This window comes from Lactuca serriola, chromosome 5 (assembly GCF_051521515.1).
Source record: "Lactuca serriola cultivar US96UC23 chromosome 5, Lser_US96UC23_V15, whole genome shotgun sequence".
NCBI lineage: Eukaryota > Viridiplantae > Streptophyta > Magnoliopsida > Asterales > Asteraceae > Lactuca > Lactuca serriola.
In genome coordinates, this window is record NC_136412.1 from 41,599,718 (window position 1) to 41,614,489 (window position 14,772).

The 14,772-nt window shown below is 35.6% G+C and overlaps 1 protein-coding gene across 2 annotated transcripts; it reads right to left on the reverse strand.

Annotated features, from left to right (window-relative positions):
• Positions 1-878: 878 nt before the first annotated feature.
• On the reverse strand, positions 879-6,524 carry LOC145052366 (uncharacterized). Of its 2 annotated transcripts, none has more exons than XM_079000182.1 (12): positions 6,341-6,524; positions 3,779-6,249; positions 3,555-3,683; positions 3,315-3,470; positions 2,920-3,253; positions 2,680-2,819; positions 2,388-2,603; positions 1,989-2,285; positions 1,766-1,913; positions 1,548-1,681; positions 1,373-1,459; positions 879-1,234 (listed from the first exon to the last, which is right to left on the reverse strand). In XM_079000182.1, the coding sequence occupies exons 2-12, from the start codon at positions 6,230-6,232 to the stop codon at positions 1,148-1,150; spliced, it is 4,182 nt and encodes a 1,393-aa protein (XP_078856308.1). In that variant the 5' UTR covers positions 6,233-6,249; positions 6,341-6,524; the 3' UTR covers positions 879-1,147. The 2 variants fall into 2 exon arrangements, with proteins under 2 accessions (XP_078856308.1, XP_078856307.1); XM_079000181.1 differs by having other exon boundaries at positions 3,779-6,269.
• Between the last annotated feature and the right edge of the window lie 8,248 nt (positions 6,525-14,772).

Below are 14,772 nucleotides of genomic sequence, written 5' to 3' on the forward strand. Positions count from 1 at the left end.
ATACAATATACTTCATACATCCCATATTTATTGTCTATTTTGACTTTTGAAGTATTTATTCATCAACTTGTATCTTAAATATTTTTATTTGTGTTATAAATTACTTGATAAAATTTATAACAATAAAAAGACATTTAAAACACAATTCATTCATATATTTTGCATCAAGTATTATATGTCAAAAACAAAAATATTTATGGTTAAAGTTGAAGAATAAAGGTTCAAAAATCAATAGTAGACAATAAATATAGGATTGGGAGGGAGTATTTAATATTGTATTATATTAAAAAAAATTATTAATATTATTGGTTCGGTTTTAGATGAAAATCATAACCAAACCATATCTTTTAGTAATGATTCGGTTATCCTGGTTAATTTGATTATAATTCGGTTTTTCAGTTAACATGTTCACTTCTACAGTGATTTACACCTTAAATGCCGGAGCTTGATACAAGTTGTTGAGGGTAGGTGATGTGTGAAACCTTAGCCAAGTTTGTTTCCTCTCAAATGACTCTGGCTAGTTTATTAGACCCAGTCAAGTAAGGAATAGCGATTCCGTGAGGTTTGCCATTTTTTCTAAGCCATAATAGCTAAACTTTTTTTTTTCTTTTTTTCTCAATTAATATACTGTTAACATTATCATTTTAGAGATAAATAACATTAATTGGATAAAAGCGTGGTGATTTGGTAACATTCACACTCATGTCATAGAAATAGAATAGATTTGGTATTCAGTAATAACAGAAATTATTAAATTGGATAAAAGCTAGACTTTAGTTAAAACTATGATGTTACTACTCTAAAGAGTAGTGTAGATACACCCACCAAATAAAAATAAACAAACGACTTGATCAAAATAAATTAAATATTGGATTGACTTGTAGTCACTACAAAAACATAACATTAATAGATAAAAGCCCATTTTCCAGTTTTGGGGGTTGTTGATTTATAGGGCAAATGTAATGTAATTATAACCCAAAAATACAAAGGTGATATACTCATATTTATCTAGAACTATGACTAATTTACCTCGAAACAAAAATTACCAACACTAGGACAAAATTTCCTTATATATATAATAATAATAATCATACACAGCTTCCGCAACTATATTATATATTATATATTATATAAAAAATATAAAATACTAATTTACGGCTTCATAAAAGAGAACCTGAGGTTGCAAATGCCCTTTTTCACACATTGAAACCACATCCTCCCATCTTCCAATTACCTGTTACACGCAACATCAATCACAAAACATGTCGTTACTTTTTTCATTTCAACCAACATTTTGTACATAACAAACAACATGTTTGAAAGAAAGTCTCATTCCATAAAACGATTGTAAAACACATACATATATACACACCTTGACAGTTTTGTCATCATACATGACCCATCGTTGATGAACATGGCTGTATGCAAAACAATGATAATGCTGCCCATAATAGCATACCTTAAAAGAATAACAATAGTTAAATAATTCTTTATAAAAAAATATATATATTTTTTTAATTATAATTTATAATTTATAAAAAGAGTACCACTGAAACGAGGATGCGCCTGTTGTTTGGGTCAAGGCCACGATAAAGAACACTTAAATCAATGTCAGTGGATAAGGCTGCCAATGTCGCCTTTATATCTTCAACACTTTCACAAGTATTCTGCCATCCAAGTACTACAAAAACAAAATCAAAACTGTTTAACAAAATTCATAAAAACAAATTTCAAGAAAAATTTAAAAAAAAAAAAATAGAAAAACCTGTTGTGAAAATGTGTGGCGGAGTAGAAAGAATATGATGAATGTAGTTAAGCTTCCCACAGCCACCATCCTCCGGATCACAACCTAATTGATGATTCATTTCAACAAGATTCAACAGCTCATCCAAACAGCTCTCTGGACACATAACCTAAATAAAATAATATCAACATATAAATTAATTTTATGCATGAAAAGTAATTAAAGGGTATATTATATAATATACCTTCATGGTGCGAAGGGAATTGGCATTGATCTGATGGAAGAAAGAGGTGTATTTCAAACGTCTTGTTTCCAACCCACAATTATAACAATTCATTCTTTCAAAAATATCCATTCCAAAAAGCGAATGAGCTGTACACCTCCCTTTATTTTCACACTCCCATTCCCCCATTCCCATTCTACTGTTTTCCTTTTCCTCAATATCAGAAATAACACTAGATCTAGAACCAGATGATATGAATGATTTGTGTAAACAATCAAATATAACTCCCAATACTTCAGAAGCATCATTCATTTGTGCCTGACAAATCACATAATCAAATAATCTTATAGCTTATTTAATAATAACACTTAATTAAATATACAAAACAAATATATAAGCTACATTTAGTAAATCGTTTACCTCTTGAAAAAAGCTACTGTGTGGATACAAGTTGCTGAGAGCGATTCTAAGAGCAGTAGGGGCAACAGCTTGGGATTTTGAGTCTGTAGAAGCTGTGTTTAAAGCTTTAAATATGTCATGTAATGCGCATGTCACACACGGATCGCCAACGTGGACATGTGCTGACGTGGACGTGCTCAAAAACTCCTCGCGGAAACGTCTCAGATGCCATAAAGACTGTGTAATTGATATGTGAGAAGAGATTTGTAGAAGTAAATCTTTTTTTTTTATTATTATTATAAAATAAAATAACCTGTATAATAACATTTAAAAAGCAGTTGTATTCACCAACTTCATTCTTCAATCCTGTACCATATACATTGTCTTCAACAGCTTCAATAGATGTCACACACGAGTCTACTTCCCCACCTTCATAGTGTGAGTGAAACACATCTGGAATATTTCACAAAAAAAAAAATACCAATTTTGACATGTCAGCAAAAAAAAAATTAAAAAAACATATGTTTATTATAGCAGATAAATAAATAAATACCAAGGCTCTGGCGGACGGCTTTTGACAGGTCAGCTTGGAATCTTTTTTCATCAACATCTTCTGCTTTAGTCTTTCTAGAAGAATCTTCCACATGTCCATTTGTTTGATTCTTGAAAACATCAAAAACTTGTACTCTTGAGTTACTTTTATGTTGTTGTTCTGCAAGATGTTTTTGTTTAGCTTCATCTTCAATTCTTCTTTGATATTCCAATGTTTCTTCAAGCTTCCTTTCTTCAGCTTCAAGCTCCATTTTTCTTCTCATAGCTTCATCTTCATGTTTATTCATATCAACACCATCTTCATCAACACTTTCACTGTCACAAGTACTTGTAGCCTGCAAATACAACAATACTTTCTTTAAAAAATCTAAAAGATTATAAAAAATTAATTCAGACCTTTGCATCCTTCATCTTTCTGTATTCCTTGTTCTTTCTTTTATTAATTTGCTTTGTCCCCTTTTTAGAATCTAAAGCAAGTTCAGCCAAGAAAGCTTCTCTAGCAGCATCCGATTTCTCTGTTGCATCTTTTTCTGCTAAATTCTCTATATGTGCCTAAACAAAACATGAAAAAAAAAAAAAAAACATTCATACTTAAATAAAGCATGTGTAATAACAATAGGAAATTTGTCTACCAACCCGTAAATATGATTTTACAAGAGGCACAACTATGAGTGCAAAATCATGACCACATAAAGGACCTAACTTTGCTTCAAGCTGCTGCATTCCACTCACATTTCGCATGATTCTTGCATCGATTTTGCTAAGCTGCATTTCTGAGAAAGTGAGATGAAGTGGAGAAAAAAAAAATTTAATCTTTTTTTAATGTGAAAAACAAAGTCTTTTTTATAAATGTAACTAACCTCAACAGACAGCTGTTCTTTTTGTTTCTGGATTGCAACTTCTATGCAAGAATCTAACTGATGGAGATAGTCATTCACCCTCCAATTATCTTCACCGGATTCCAAATCATATACATGAGAACTCATACTCACACTCACACTCAAACCACCATAAACATTCAAAGATTCTGCTTCTTTTAGAATATTAGTCAAGGCATCTACTTCAAATCTGTTAACACAGTTGACTTCATTGTCATGGTCAACAAGCTCGTCTCTTCGTTTCCTCAATACAGACTCGTAACTTTGACAAACAAATTCTGTTGGATTCTCTCTTCTCTTGCCTTCTTGTAGGCAAAGATCTTCAACTAACTGTAATGATTCTTCATAGTTTATATGCTCTAACTTTCTATCACATAAGCTTTGCAAATGGGACAATTCCTTACCAAGCATCTGTACAATCTCTGTTCCTTGATTCACCTTCTCCTCTCTACCTCTTGTCCAGTTTGTCAACTGTTCGCGACTTGTGGGACCCAAAAATATCCAGGACAAAAAAGAATCATCATCTTCATCATCATCACCATCATCATCATCATCATGATGTGATAACCTGTTCTCATCCAACAAGAGAGTTGAACTGTCTTCATTGAAAACTATTCTTTCAGCCATTTCAATCCCTTGTGTGACACTCTGCAAGTGTAACTCTTCCATGGCATTACCTTTCTCTGAATACCTACCTACCCCACATGAATTAGAAAGTTCTTGAAGAAATACAAGCACTTTTTTAAGCTCTATAGCTCCAAGGAAACATATACAAATGGGTGATTGCTCCACATTACAGTTAAGAAGCTGAGGGTGTAGCTCTTCAATTGCAAACTGTATAACTTTAGTAAGATGACTAGCTGCAAGGCATTTATGTTTGATAAGCAAATGGAATAAAGATTTTATTTTTTCAAGAAGCTTTGTTCGCTCGATGTCATTAGATGAAGGCCAACTGTTAGGGTTGAAATCTCCCTTGTGAACTTCATCTTCATCCCATTCTATTGGGACACAATCAAAATTTGGTTGCAATTCAATCATTCTGACTGAAGCATTCACATCTAATGGTTTCCAAGGAAAGGTAAGAAGCATTTCTGACCATTCACTATCAACAATGGGAGGCAACACTGCCTGTAATTTTGGGGGTAAACTGTCCACATGGTCGTGTATAATGTGCTGTTTGTGTGATTCAGGATCTGAAAATTTCTCATTGCATCGACAACACATCCAAAATTTCCAATCATTGTTACTCACACCAAAGGATAAAGCTTCAGAAATGATTTCATATGCCAACCCATCTTTTAGTGATCTAAAATGGGCCTTGATATCCGATATCTTTATCTTAAACATATCTTTCTTCAAATCCACACTCATGGACTTCCAAAAAGGGAGAATAGATTCTTTTCTCTCAGCGTTAGATGCATTCTTCCTCACCTTTCCGTTCTTCCTACGTTCAATTCGTTGACCAGGCCCTGAAGAAGGTTCTGAAGCTTTATCCCCTTCTGTTTGGGATAGGGACAACTCCTGTTTCTGCTGCAACAGCCTTGCTGCAGCCACTTTAACCTCAATCTCCTTCTTTCGTTCTTCATCTGTCTTGCTTGCTTTCTTGATGTCATTTGGTCTTCTGGCTTGAACTACTCTTACATCCATGGGGTCATCGGGAGCCCTCCTGATAGGAATAATCCTAAATTTCTCCTCCCCATTCCCTAGATTCTTCATCCAACTTGAAATAGTACCAAGATTGGCCTTCTGAAGCAATGCACGAAGCTCATTCTGGACATGCCCGATCCTTGCATCTGCTGAGGAGATCTTCTGCTGGCTTTCATCCTGCAAGCTCTCCTTCCCAGGATCTATTGGATTCTTGATACATAAAGCACGCTCACACTCATGCACCGAGTCCTCGTAATCCTTTCCGTCATTAGCTGTTTCATACAGCAGATTTGCATAAAAATGTGCAAACTCTGCGGAATTTGGTGATAGCATCACTGCCTTCTTAGCGGACTCGATTGCGTTTTTCAAATGCCGCTGCTTAGCATTGGGATCATCTATAATGGAAGCAACTTTAACACAGACAGTCCCTTGAACTCGATGAATCAACGCCAAGTAAGCCTTGTTCTCATGTTTCGCACACATCTCCTTCATCAACCTCAGGGCTTTGGTATGATTCCCACGTCGAAGCGCATTTAGAGCTTTCTCGCACTCGATTTTCACAGCAGAGTAACCATCTGATTCAATCGCTAACGAGACTTCGTTTTCTAGGTTCGGCTGTATCTCATGAACAATCGACGAATTCACACTCAATTTGTGTTCCGTAGTGAGTGAGCTAACATCACCATCACCATCGTGGTCATTACCCACGGAAAGCTGCAGCTGGTGAGGATTATCAGCAGGCGTCGCCGCCTTGGAGCGAGTAGCGACGTTTCGCTTCTTACGACCCATGTGTCAATTGGAGTTTACTTGAAAGCAAAACCCACACCTAATTTCATATGCGTTGATACATTGAAATATTGAGATTTATAGACAGAGATAGAGAAAGATGATGCTTACTGATATATGGAGACAAAGAGAGAGAAATGGTGATGGTATGAGTTCGAATCCCCAGGTTACAGAAGGCGGTGGTGGGTGGTGGCGTCCCACCGCAGCGATCGGCGATGTTGTGTATGAAGGTCTATCAAAAGAGGGCTTTTTTTTTATCTCTCGGTGGTTTTCAAATGTGGCTTTTGACATTGACCCTTTTTCTTGATTCGAATATGCGATATTTAGCCTCGCCCTTGTACAATTTTCAATTTTCATGTAAGAAATGTAAAAACAGTTTAATTTTATTTGTAATAATAAAATTTTAATATTGGTAAGTTATACTTTTCATGAAATGATTGTATTATCTTTTTCTATTTCTATTTCATATATTTTTAAGTTTGTTGATTATTTTTAATTATAAAAAATATTAATTAAATTATGACCGCACCTCTAATCAATGTTTTAAAACATGATTGACCCGGCCGGTCAACCGGTTGGACCGTGATCCGGGGTAAAAGGCGGGTCAATTGAGACCATTTTTTTGTAAAAATACGGACCGGATCGAACCGGTCGGGTTTCCCTTAAACCGCGGTCGAACCGTTTGTGTTGAACTGGTTAAAATCGGATTGACCCGTTTTAATAGGGCTTGGATACAAATACGGACTGGATTGAACCGTTTGTGTCGAACCGGCTTCTTAATCACAAGGTGACCATGTTGATCATGAAGTTAATAGTGAATTTCAATTACTAAGTGACCGCGAGATCGATGCTTATAATACTTCAGTTTCTCAAGATCCATGATTTGGTTTGGTTGTGGCGCGTTTGGATTCGTCTAAAACTATGTTTTGTTTTATTATTTATATTCTATGTGGTTGTTTATTGTGTTTAGATTGATCTATAACATGTTGTAATATTTTTTTTTTCAGTGTTTAAACTTTGTGGACATCAAATTATTGGTTTTATGTTATGCATTATGCAGAAAAGTAAAAATATATTAAAATAGAAAAATACCATAAACTGGGTTGACCCGACGGTTCAACCGGTTGACCCATGAACCAGTCATCACACCGGGTCAACTAAAAACCCGGGTTTTAAAACATTGCCTCTAATATCACCACACATCTTTGAAGTTGGAATGTAAAGACTCGCCAAAAATATATGCACACCTACGATGGTGAAGACCCACCAGAAATATTAGCACACCACTACACCTCTCTTTTGTCTTCTCTATCATTAGTGCACCAAACCCTAGCCAACTCTTGTTTTTCCGACGAGAGGGTAGTAGATTGCATTCTGGTAATAGGGTATTAGAGAAATAACCTTTTACCACCATATACTTCCACTGCCATGAAACCTGAAACTCGAGTTCCCCCCCCCCCCTAACCTTCTACCTTAGGTGGTAGGTTCTATATGAGAGAATAAGAGAAAGGGGTCAAAGGAGTTGGTAGCGTGTATATGATGGGTTTGTAATAGTGGGTCATATTTGTTTTTTTAATTGTTAATAATAAAAAAATAAAAAATAAACCAAAAAATAGATAAGGATAAAATAGTCTTTTTAGGTATGGTTAACGAATCCAAGGATGAACGTGCAACTTTTAAACATATCAATGACGGATCGGGTTAATTTTTGAAAATATAAACTAAATGCATAATTTGACTCTTGAACCAGAGACAAATCTTGTAATGTTATCATAGAAATTTTTATGTTAAATGATATTTTTTGTAACGTCCCAAATTTCAAACCAAAATTTTCATTTAAAAATAAAAACATTTGTTCCAATTACAACTTTAAATATCTAAATAAAACCATTTGATTCAAAACATTTATCAGAGTATAGACATAAGAGTTATTAAGCGTGGAAATCTCCAATGGATGCGATACAATCAAGTCGTGCCCTTTATTTGATATAAGAAAACCTGCAACATTTAAACATAAAATTGTAAGCACAAAGCTTAGTGAGTTTCCCAATATACCACATACCATACATAATATAACGACCATATTTCAACCCCAAGTGAATAATATGGGCCAAATCATAGTCTTACAATCACTTGCTGCCATGGGCCAAATCATGGTCTTTTCATGCAATGTCAATGGCTGAATCCTGGTCTTACATACAAGTGTCAGGGGTCAAATCTTGGTCTTTTATGTATTTTCCAAGGGCCAAAACTTGATCTTTCATACCATTGTCAGTGGCCAGATCTTGATATTTCATACAATTTTCATGGGCCAAATCCCGGTCTTTCATATAAGAGTCACAAAGACAACTACCATCCTATATGGTATAGTGAGAAGACTCACATGAACTACTCAACATAAGCTCAATAGCACACTTAGAAATAGAACAACTAACCCAAACTACCTAAAGCCAAAGTGAGACCAATCCTTAGTCAAATACTCAATTCTAACCAAGTTTGACCAAAAGTCTGATTGGTCAAAAGGTTAACTGTCAAAGTCAACTCAACAGATCACCACATCATGACAAGACCATTGCCACACCATGGTCGGCTCGATCAGAAAACATGATGGAAATGTCCACCATGTCGTGGCAAGGCCTTAGCCACGTCGTAGTCACATTGGTAATTTTATTTTTCCATTAGGTCATTAATACGTTAAGTCCTTTGCTCAAACTTTCCAGAAGGCTTCTTTGCATCCAAAAGAGCCATAAAAATCCTTAATTTGTGGGCATGTGTAACATCTCGATTTCCAGGTATTTACATTTTGACCATTAGTACGAGAATTGCTTGCAAATTGGTCACAAATGGCATTTAAATGAAAAGTGGGGGATGCATGCATACGCTGGGTGTACGTGGTCAGGGGTCAAACCCTAATTTTTTAGGGTTTGGACCATATTTAAACATCCTTAACTCATTGATACCTCTTATTTCTTCAGTCTCCACCTCCGTATTCGACCCTAGTTAACCCTAATCCATTTTTTAGCATCCTTTGAGCCATTAGTGTATGTGTTTTGGTGTTCATAGAAGAAGGAGAAGAAAAGGATAACATCTTGGAAGCTTGGAGCAACCTTGGATCTGGAAGTTTTGCACCTTCCTCCATCTCCAGAAGGTATAAAGTTTATACATTGATGCTTATTTGGTTAGATCTAGCTTGTATGATGTTATTATGTCTTTTTGCCCCAAACAATGATGTTCTTGAGTATTGCATACTCTAGACCAAACGGATTGCCTTTTCAGACGTTTTGGAGTCTTTAAGGTTGTAACATCTCGTTTATTAAATAATTAAATGGATAAAATTAATAAACGAATAGTGGCCCTAAATCCATAAAAAGTTACCAGTGTTTGACATAAGGAGCTAAATGACGTAAATTCTGGAAATTGGAATCTTTATTGTAATAATTGGATTTGAATTGCAATAAATTGTAGGAAGCAAGGACTAAAGAGTAAAATGGGTATTTATATGGTAACGGTTAGAGAAGGAAGGACTGAATATGTCAAAATTGAGATCTTAGGGATTAAAAGGTAATTTCCGGATTAGTTTTGCAAATAATTCTCAAAGCGAAGGACTGTTTGGTAACTATTAACCTTAATTTGGAAAAGATTTTATGGGGAGGGACCAGACTTGTTTAATGTGCAAAAGTTTGAATGGACACGAGATTAAACTCGATGTCATCCTTCCCTCTTGTGACATCACCCAAACCCTAAACCTAATCTCTTCTTCAGCCGCCACCATGAGAAGCTATCCCAGCTACCGCCACCGGTGTCGAGTCCAACCGTCATTCCTCCACCTGTAACCTCACCGTCGTGCAACCAGAGGAGCCGCCGAAGACCGGAGATTGAAGCTGGGGATGTCGTCACACGGGCCATGAGTGATCAAAATGCTCTTGGTAAGCCAACAACATCTCACTTCTTCGTTCCTCCTTATAGGTTCGACGTCAGGCCCGTCGTTGCTGCTAGGAATGGCTTTTGTTCGCCACCTCAACTTGTTCCAACGCCACCAGCTGCCTAGTCGGTGGTTGGGAGTTGTGGTTGAAGGATTTTGAGCATTCTAACACTCCCAAGGTGTACATGCAACCCTAGAAACCTTGGATCTATGTTTTACTAAGATACATGCAAATTTGATTTCCAAGGTTCTTAACCTAACTAGCATGACATGGGGAACTTTGAAACATAAAAGCTAGTAGAAGAACATACCTTTCTTGTTGCTTGGATTCCTTGAGAACCTTGTGAGCCTAGCACCTCAAGTGTGATGCCTCAAATGTTTCACACAACACCACAACTCTTGGAATAACTTTGAGAGAAGTACATTGTCACACAAAATCGGCTAGCCCTCTTGTTCTACCCTTAGTAGTACCGATTTTGCTAGCCATTGGGGCCTTTTATAGTTGCGTCACAAGTAGGGTTACACATGTAAACCCTAATTGACATGACTTTTCATATTCCATGATCCATGGGTTTATAACCTCCATGGACTATCCATGGAGCACCCTATGGGTTTTAGCCCAATTCAATAAATCATGGATCACTAGCCCACTATAAAAGAATGGATGATTTACACAGTCAACCCCATATATTTAATTAGTCTTCTTTTTTATCACAAAATTAACTCTAAATTAAATCTTGATCAAAACTAATTAAATAATATTATTAATATATTAGAACTTATAATATATTAATAAACCATAAGTGTCCTTTCTCTCATTTAGTCTATCCAAGTGTTGTAATGTCATGCAACCCAAAATGGACCATGCTAACCAGGTCATGTACATTCCATAAAATAGTTATGAACTTAGACACCTAATCCAACAGTCTCCCACTTGGATAAGTTTAATAACTATAACTGCAAGAATGACTTCAGGAACCGATCATCAATCGTAGCTCTTTCAAGGTCTCGCGGAACTGAGATGATGATGACACGCCATTTAAGATAAGTGATCATATAATCCTCTGTTCTAGATATCAGCTGGACAAATACATGGAACAATGTCGTAATTATTTTCTAACAGATTGTTTCCCGATTTCTGATTTGTTTGACATAGAACTTAATCGAACACATCATTTAGTTATGACCGGGCCCGGTACATAGGTCAACACAAAATCATCGAGGGGCCCAGATATCGCTTCTAATCCAATAAGGAGCAGATAAACTTCAACTCGTATGTTTGTTCTACTACTTGTTGAATCATACACAAAGGCACGTTTTATAACATATTGAGTTACCAATGCGTTTTCGTACAATCAATGTATAACCAACTCATAGTCAACAACTCATATCTCTAGGTTTGAAGACTTATATGATATTACCATCTCACAATTACTCGAGATAAATTCCATGAAGTGATACAAGTGAGCGTGGGTTGAATCCAATACTCATAACTTCTGAGCACTCATGAGTGTTGTAGCAACTCTTGCTATGTCCAACACCTTAGACATCTACAAGCCAACTTCATGACAGTCTTGATTCATATCTACTTCCAACATATGACCGACTGTGGAGAATTTGAATAATATGATATCGTTGGATTAATGTCTAAGTCCATAACTATATTTGGTATGTACTTGACACTACCCGACATGGTCCATTTGGGTTGCACTTCACCGACACAATTTATATGGATAGTCTTTTGAGAATAGTATATTTATGATTTATATTAATATATTATAAGTTATAATATATTAATATGGAACCATATTATTTAATTAGTATTGATCAAGACTTAATTTAGAATTAATTAAGTGATCAAAATGGACTAATTAAACATGGACTCTTATATATATGGAATGGGCCAAGTTCATTTAGATTGGGATAAGCTTTCATGGATAGTCCATGGAGTGTTTAACCCATGGATCATATGAAATGAAAGGTCATGGGTTTAATCCTAGTCTCCACACTATATAAAGATGTCCTTGGTTGGTGAAATTGGCACTAGTGTGGGTACACTAAGAGGGCTAGCCGATTTCATTAGAGAGAGCCAAAGTATTATTATTCTCAAAGTCTTCCAAGGTGTTTCGGTGATTTGTGATTCCACTTGAGGCTTCCACACTATTAGGGATAAGCTCTTAAAGCTTGAAGACATCAAGCTACACCAAAAGGTATGTCATCTAACTAGTCTTTGTAGTATAGTTGCTTCATAATATGTTAGTTAGGATTAAGGCCTTGGAAAGCTCTTATTTGCATGTATAATAGAGAAAACATAGATCCAAGGTTTATAGGGTTGCATGTACACCATAGGATTGTTAGAATGATCAAAACCCAACAGTGGTATCAGAGCCTAGGATTGTTTGCTTGTTATACTTGCTTAAACTGCTTAAAAATCGAATTTTGGTGTTGTCTGCACAGCAGACTCGCTGAGTCCATAAATGGACTCAACGAGTCCAAGGCAAAATGCATCCAACTCGCCGAGTTTGTTCATGCACTCGACAAGTTGGACCCCCAGACAGCATATATTCGACCTTTTTTGGTTGGAATTGGACTAGGAACATTACCCTAAGATGTTTTTAGACTTATAAACTTGTTTTTGATGTGGTAATGTTCATGCTAATCCAATTTCAAAGATGATTGTCAATAGATTCATGTTTTGTATTAGTTTAAAAGTTATGCTAATTACATGAAAAAGTTTGATGTGTATTATCTTTGTTCATATGAGTTGCTTAGATTAATAAATAAGTTAATTGAATAGTTTTTTTCAATCCATTTTAATCTAAAAGTTGATTCTAAAATGTGTTTGTGTAACTTGTCCTCAAGTTACATGAAAAGTCACATTTAAGTTTCTTAAAACTCATAAAAATTGTCTTAGGTTACAAAATGAAGAGTCTTGTTCTCATTAAATGGTTTTATGACTCCATAACTTGTCCTCAAGTTGTGGAGGTTCAAGAGTCTCTTCGTTAAATAAAATATGTGTAACCTTAGTTAATCTCATAAAGCTTCCATAAGTTATGAATTATGAAGAGTCACTTTCTTAATTAGTTTAAAGTCTTCCATAACTTGTCCTCAAGTTATGGAACTTGAAGAGTTTTTTAATTAAAACTACTTTAAGCACATAAGTTATGGAATAGAAAAGTTTTGAAAGTTACAAAACTTGCCCTCAAGTTTTGGAATTTGAAAAGTTTTCTCTTATGAATACTTTAATTCCAAGTTTAGCCCTTAGAATTTTAAAAGTTAAAATTCAACTCTTATACTTTATAATATTTTAAGTTAATAATATATATATATATATATATATATATATATATATATATATAAGAGTAAGTCAGTCTTACCATTAGTAGACCTCATTCACGAAGTCGGTCTATAAGGGGGGTATAAGGTTACTGCTTATAAAATGGCAGTTTAATGGATGTCCACTCTCACCCACCGCTTCCTTGACTGGTGGAGGGTCGTTAGCCGAATGGGTAGGACAAAGACTATAAATTCTCCCTTCATTAAAAGTATTAATGATAAATACTAAGTAGCTAAACCTTTTATAAATACCCAATCTTAGTTACTTAGGAAAATGTGAATAAGGTGCTAATCCATGAAATTACACTTTGCACTTTGTTTAAATCGGTTAGTGGAGCGTGTGTGGTTAACCGGCACACTAACTCGTATTTAACAAGGTAGGAAAAGGGTAACTTAATGTTTATCATACTATCGATGGAGCGTGTGTGGTTAACCGGCACATCGATTGAGGGGTAAACACTTAAGGGTACCAAGTAATTTGCATGGTTACTTTACACCTAGTTTTGTGATCCTTGGCATCCCAGTCACAAAACCTGAAGGGCACACTCGAGATTGAAACATGCCTTTGAAAAGTTCAATGAATCTCAAAAGATCTAGGAGTTTCAAATCCATTTAAAAAACCTAATAATTTATTTCGTTTTTCATGGTGGAAATTGGTGAATCGTCATTCACCTACCTTCAAATATTCTATAACTTGGATTACGGCATCCCTCTTCCAAGTTATAAAATAGTTTGTTGGGTCCTAGCCTTAATATTTCATATTGGGTGTTATATTAAGGACTTTAAATCAACTATCTTGAATATCTCCCAAAAGATGTCTAGTTTAGACATCTATGATCTTCCCAAATCTCTTGGAACTTCACTTCCTCCACCTCCTCCAATTATTCTCCCTAACCCACAAGTTCAAGGTCACTCAAGCCCTATTGGCAAGTCAAGGTCTAGGTGTGATCACATCTTGGAAATGAAGTCACATACTGACAAGTCGGGGGAGTTGGGTGTCAAAGTCTTGAGAAAGTTAGCGGGTCAATCACTTTATAAGTCACATAGTGAGTTCCTTTGAGACTCCTATGAAACAGACTATGACAATACCCTTAATGATCTTATCTATTTGCTTAGTGCTGCTGAATCAGCAATGATTTGGAAGGCTAGTAAAGCAAATTTGATTAGAAGATCGACTTCCCAAAACTTTATGGACATTGAAATTGGTGACACTGGAAATCCAAAAAAAGCATTCTCTTCCCAATGGAAAGGGATCGACCATAGTCAACTCGGTTGACCAAATGGT

Coding starts and splice junctions, on each gene's coding strand:
- LOC145052366 (XM_079000182.1), bottom strand. CDS start 6,232: ATGGGTCGTAAGAAGCGAAACGTCGCTACTCGCTCCAAGGCGGCGACG. Junction 2,604..2,679: donor TTTTAAATGTTATTATACAG/GTTATTTTATTT, acceptor TCAATTACACAG/TCTTTATGGCATCTGAGACG. Junction 1,682..1,765: donor GCCACACATTTTCACAACAG/GTTTTTCTATTT, acceptor TTGTTTTTGTAG/TACTTGGATGGCAGAATACT.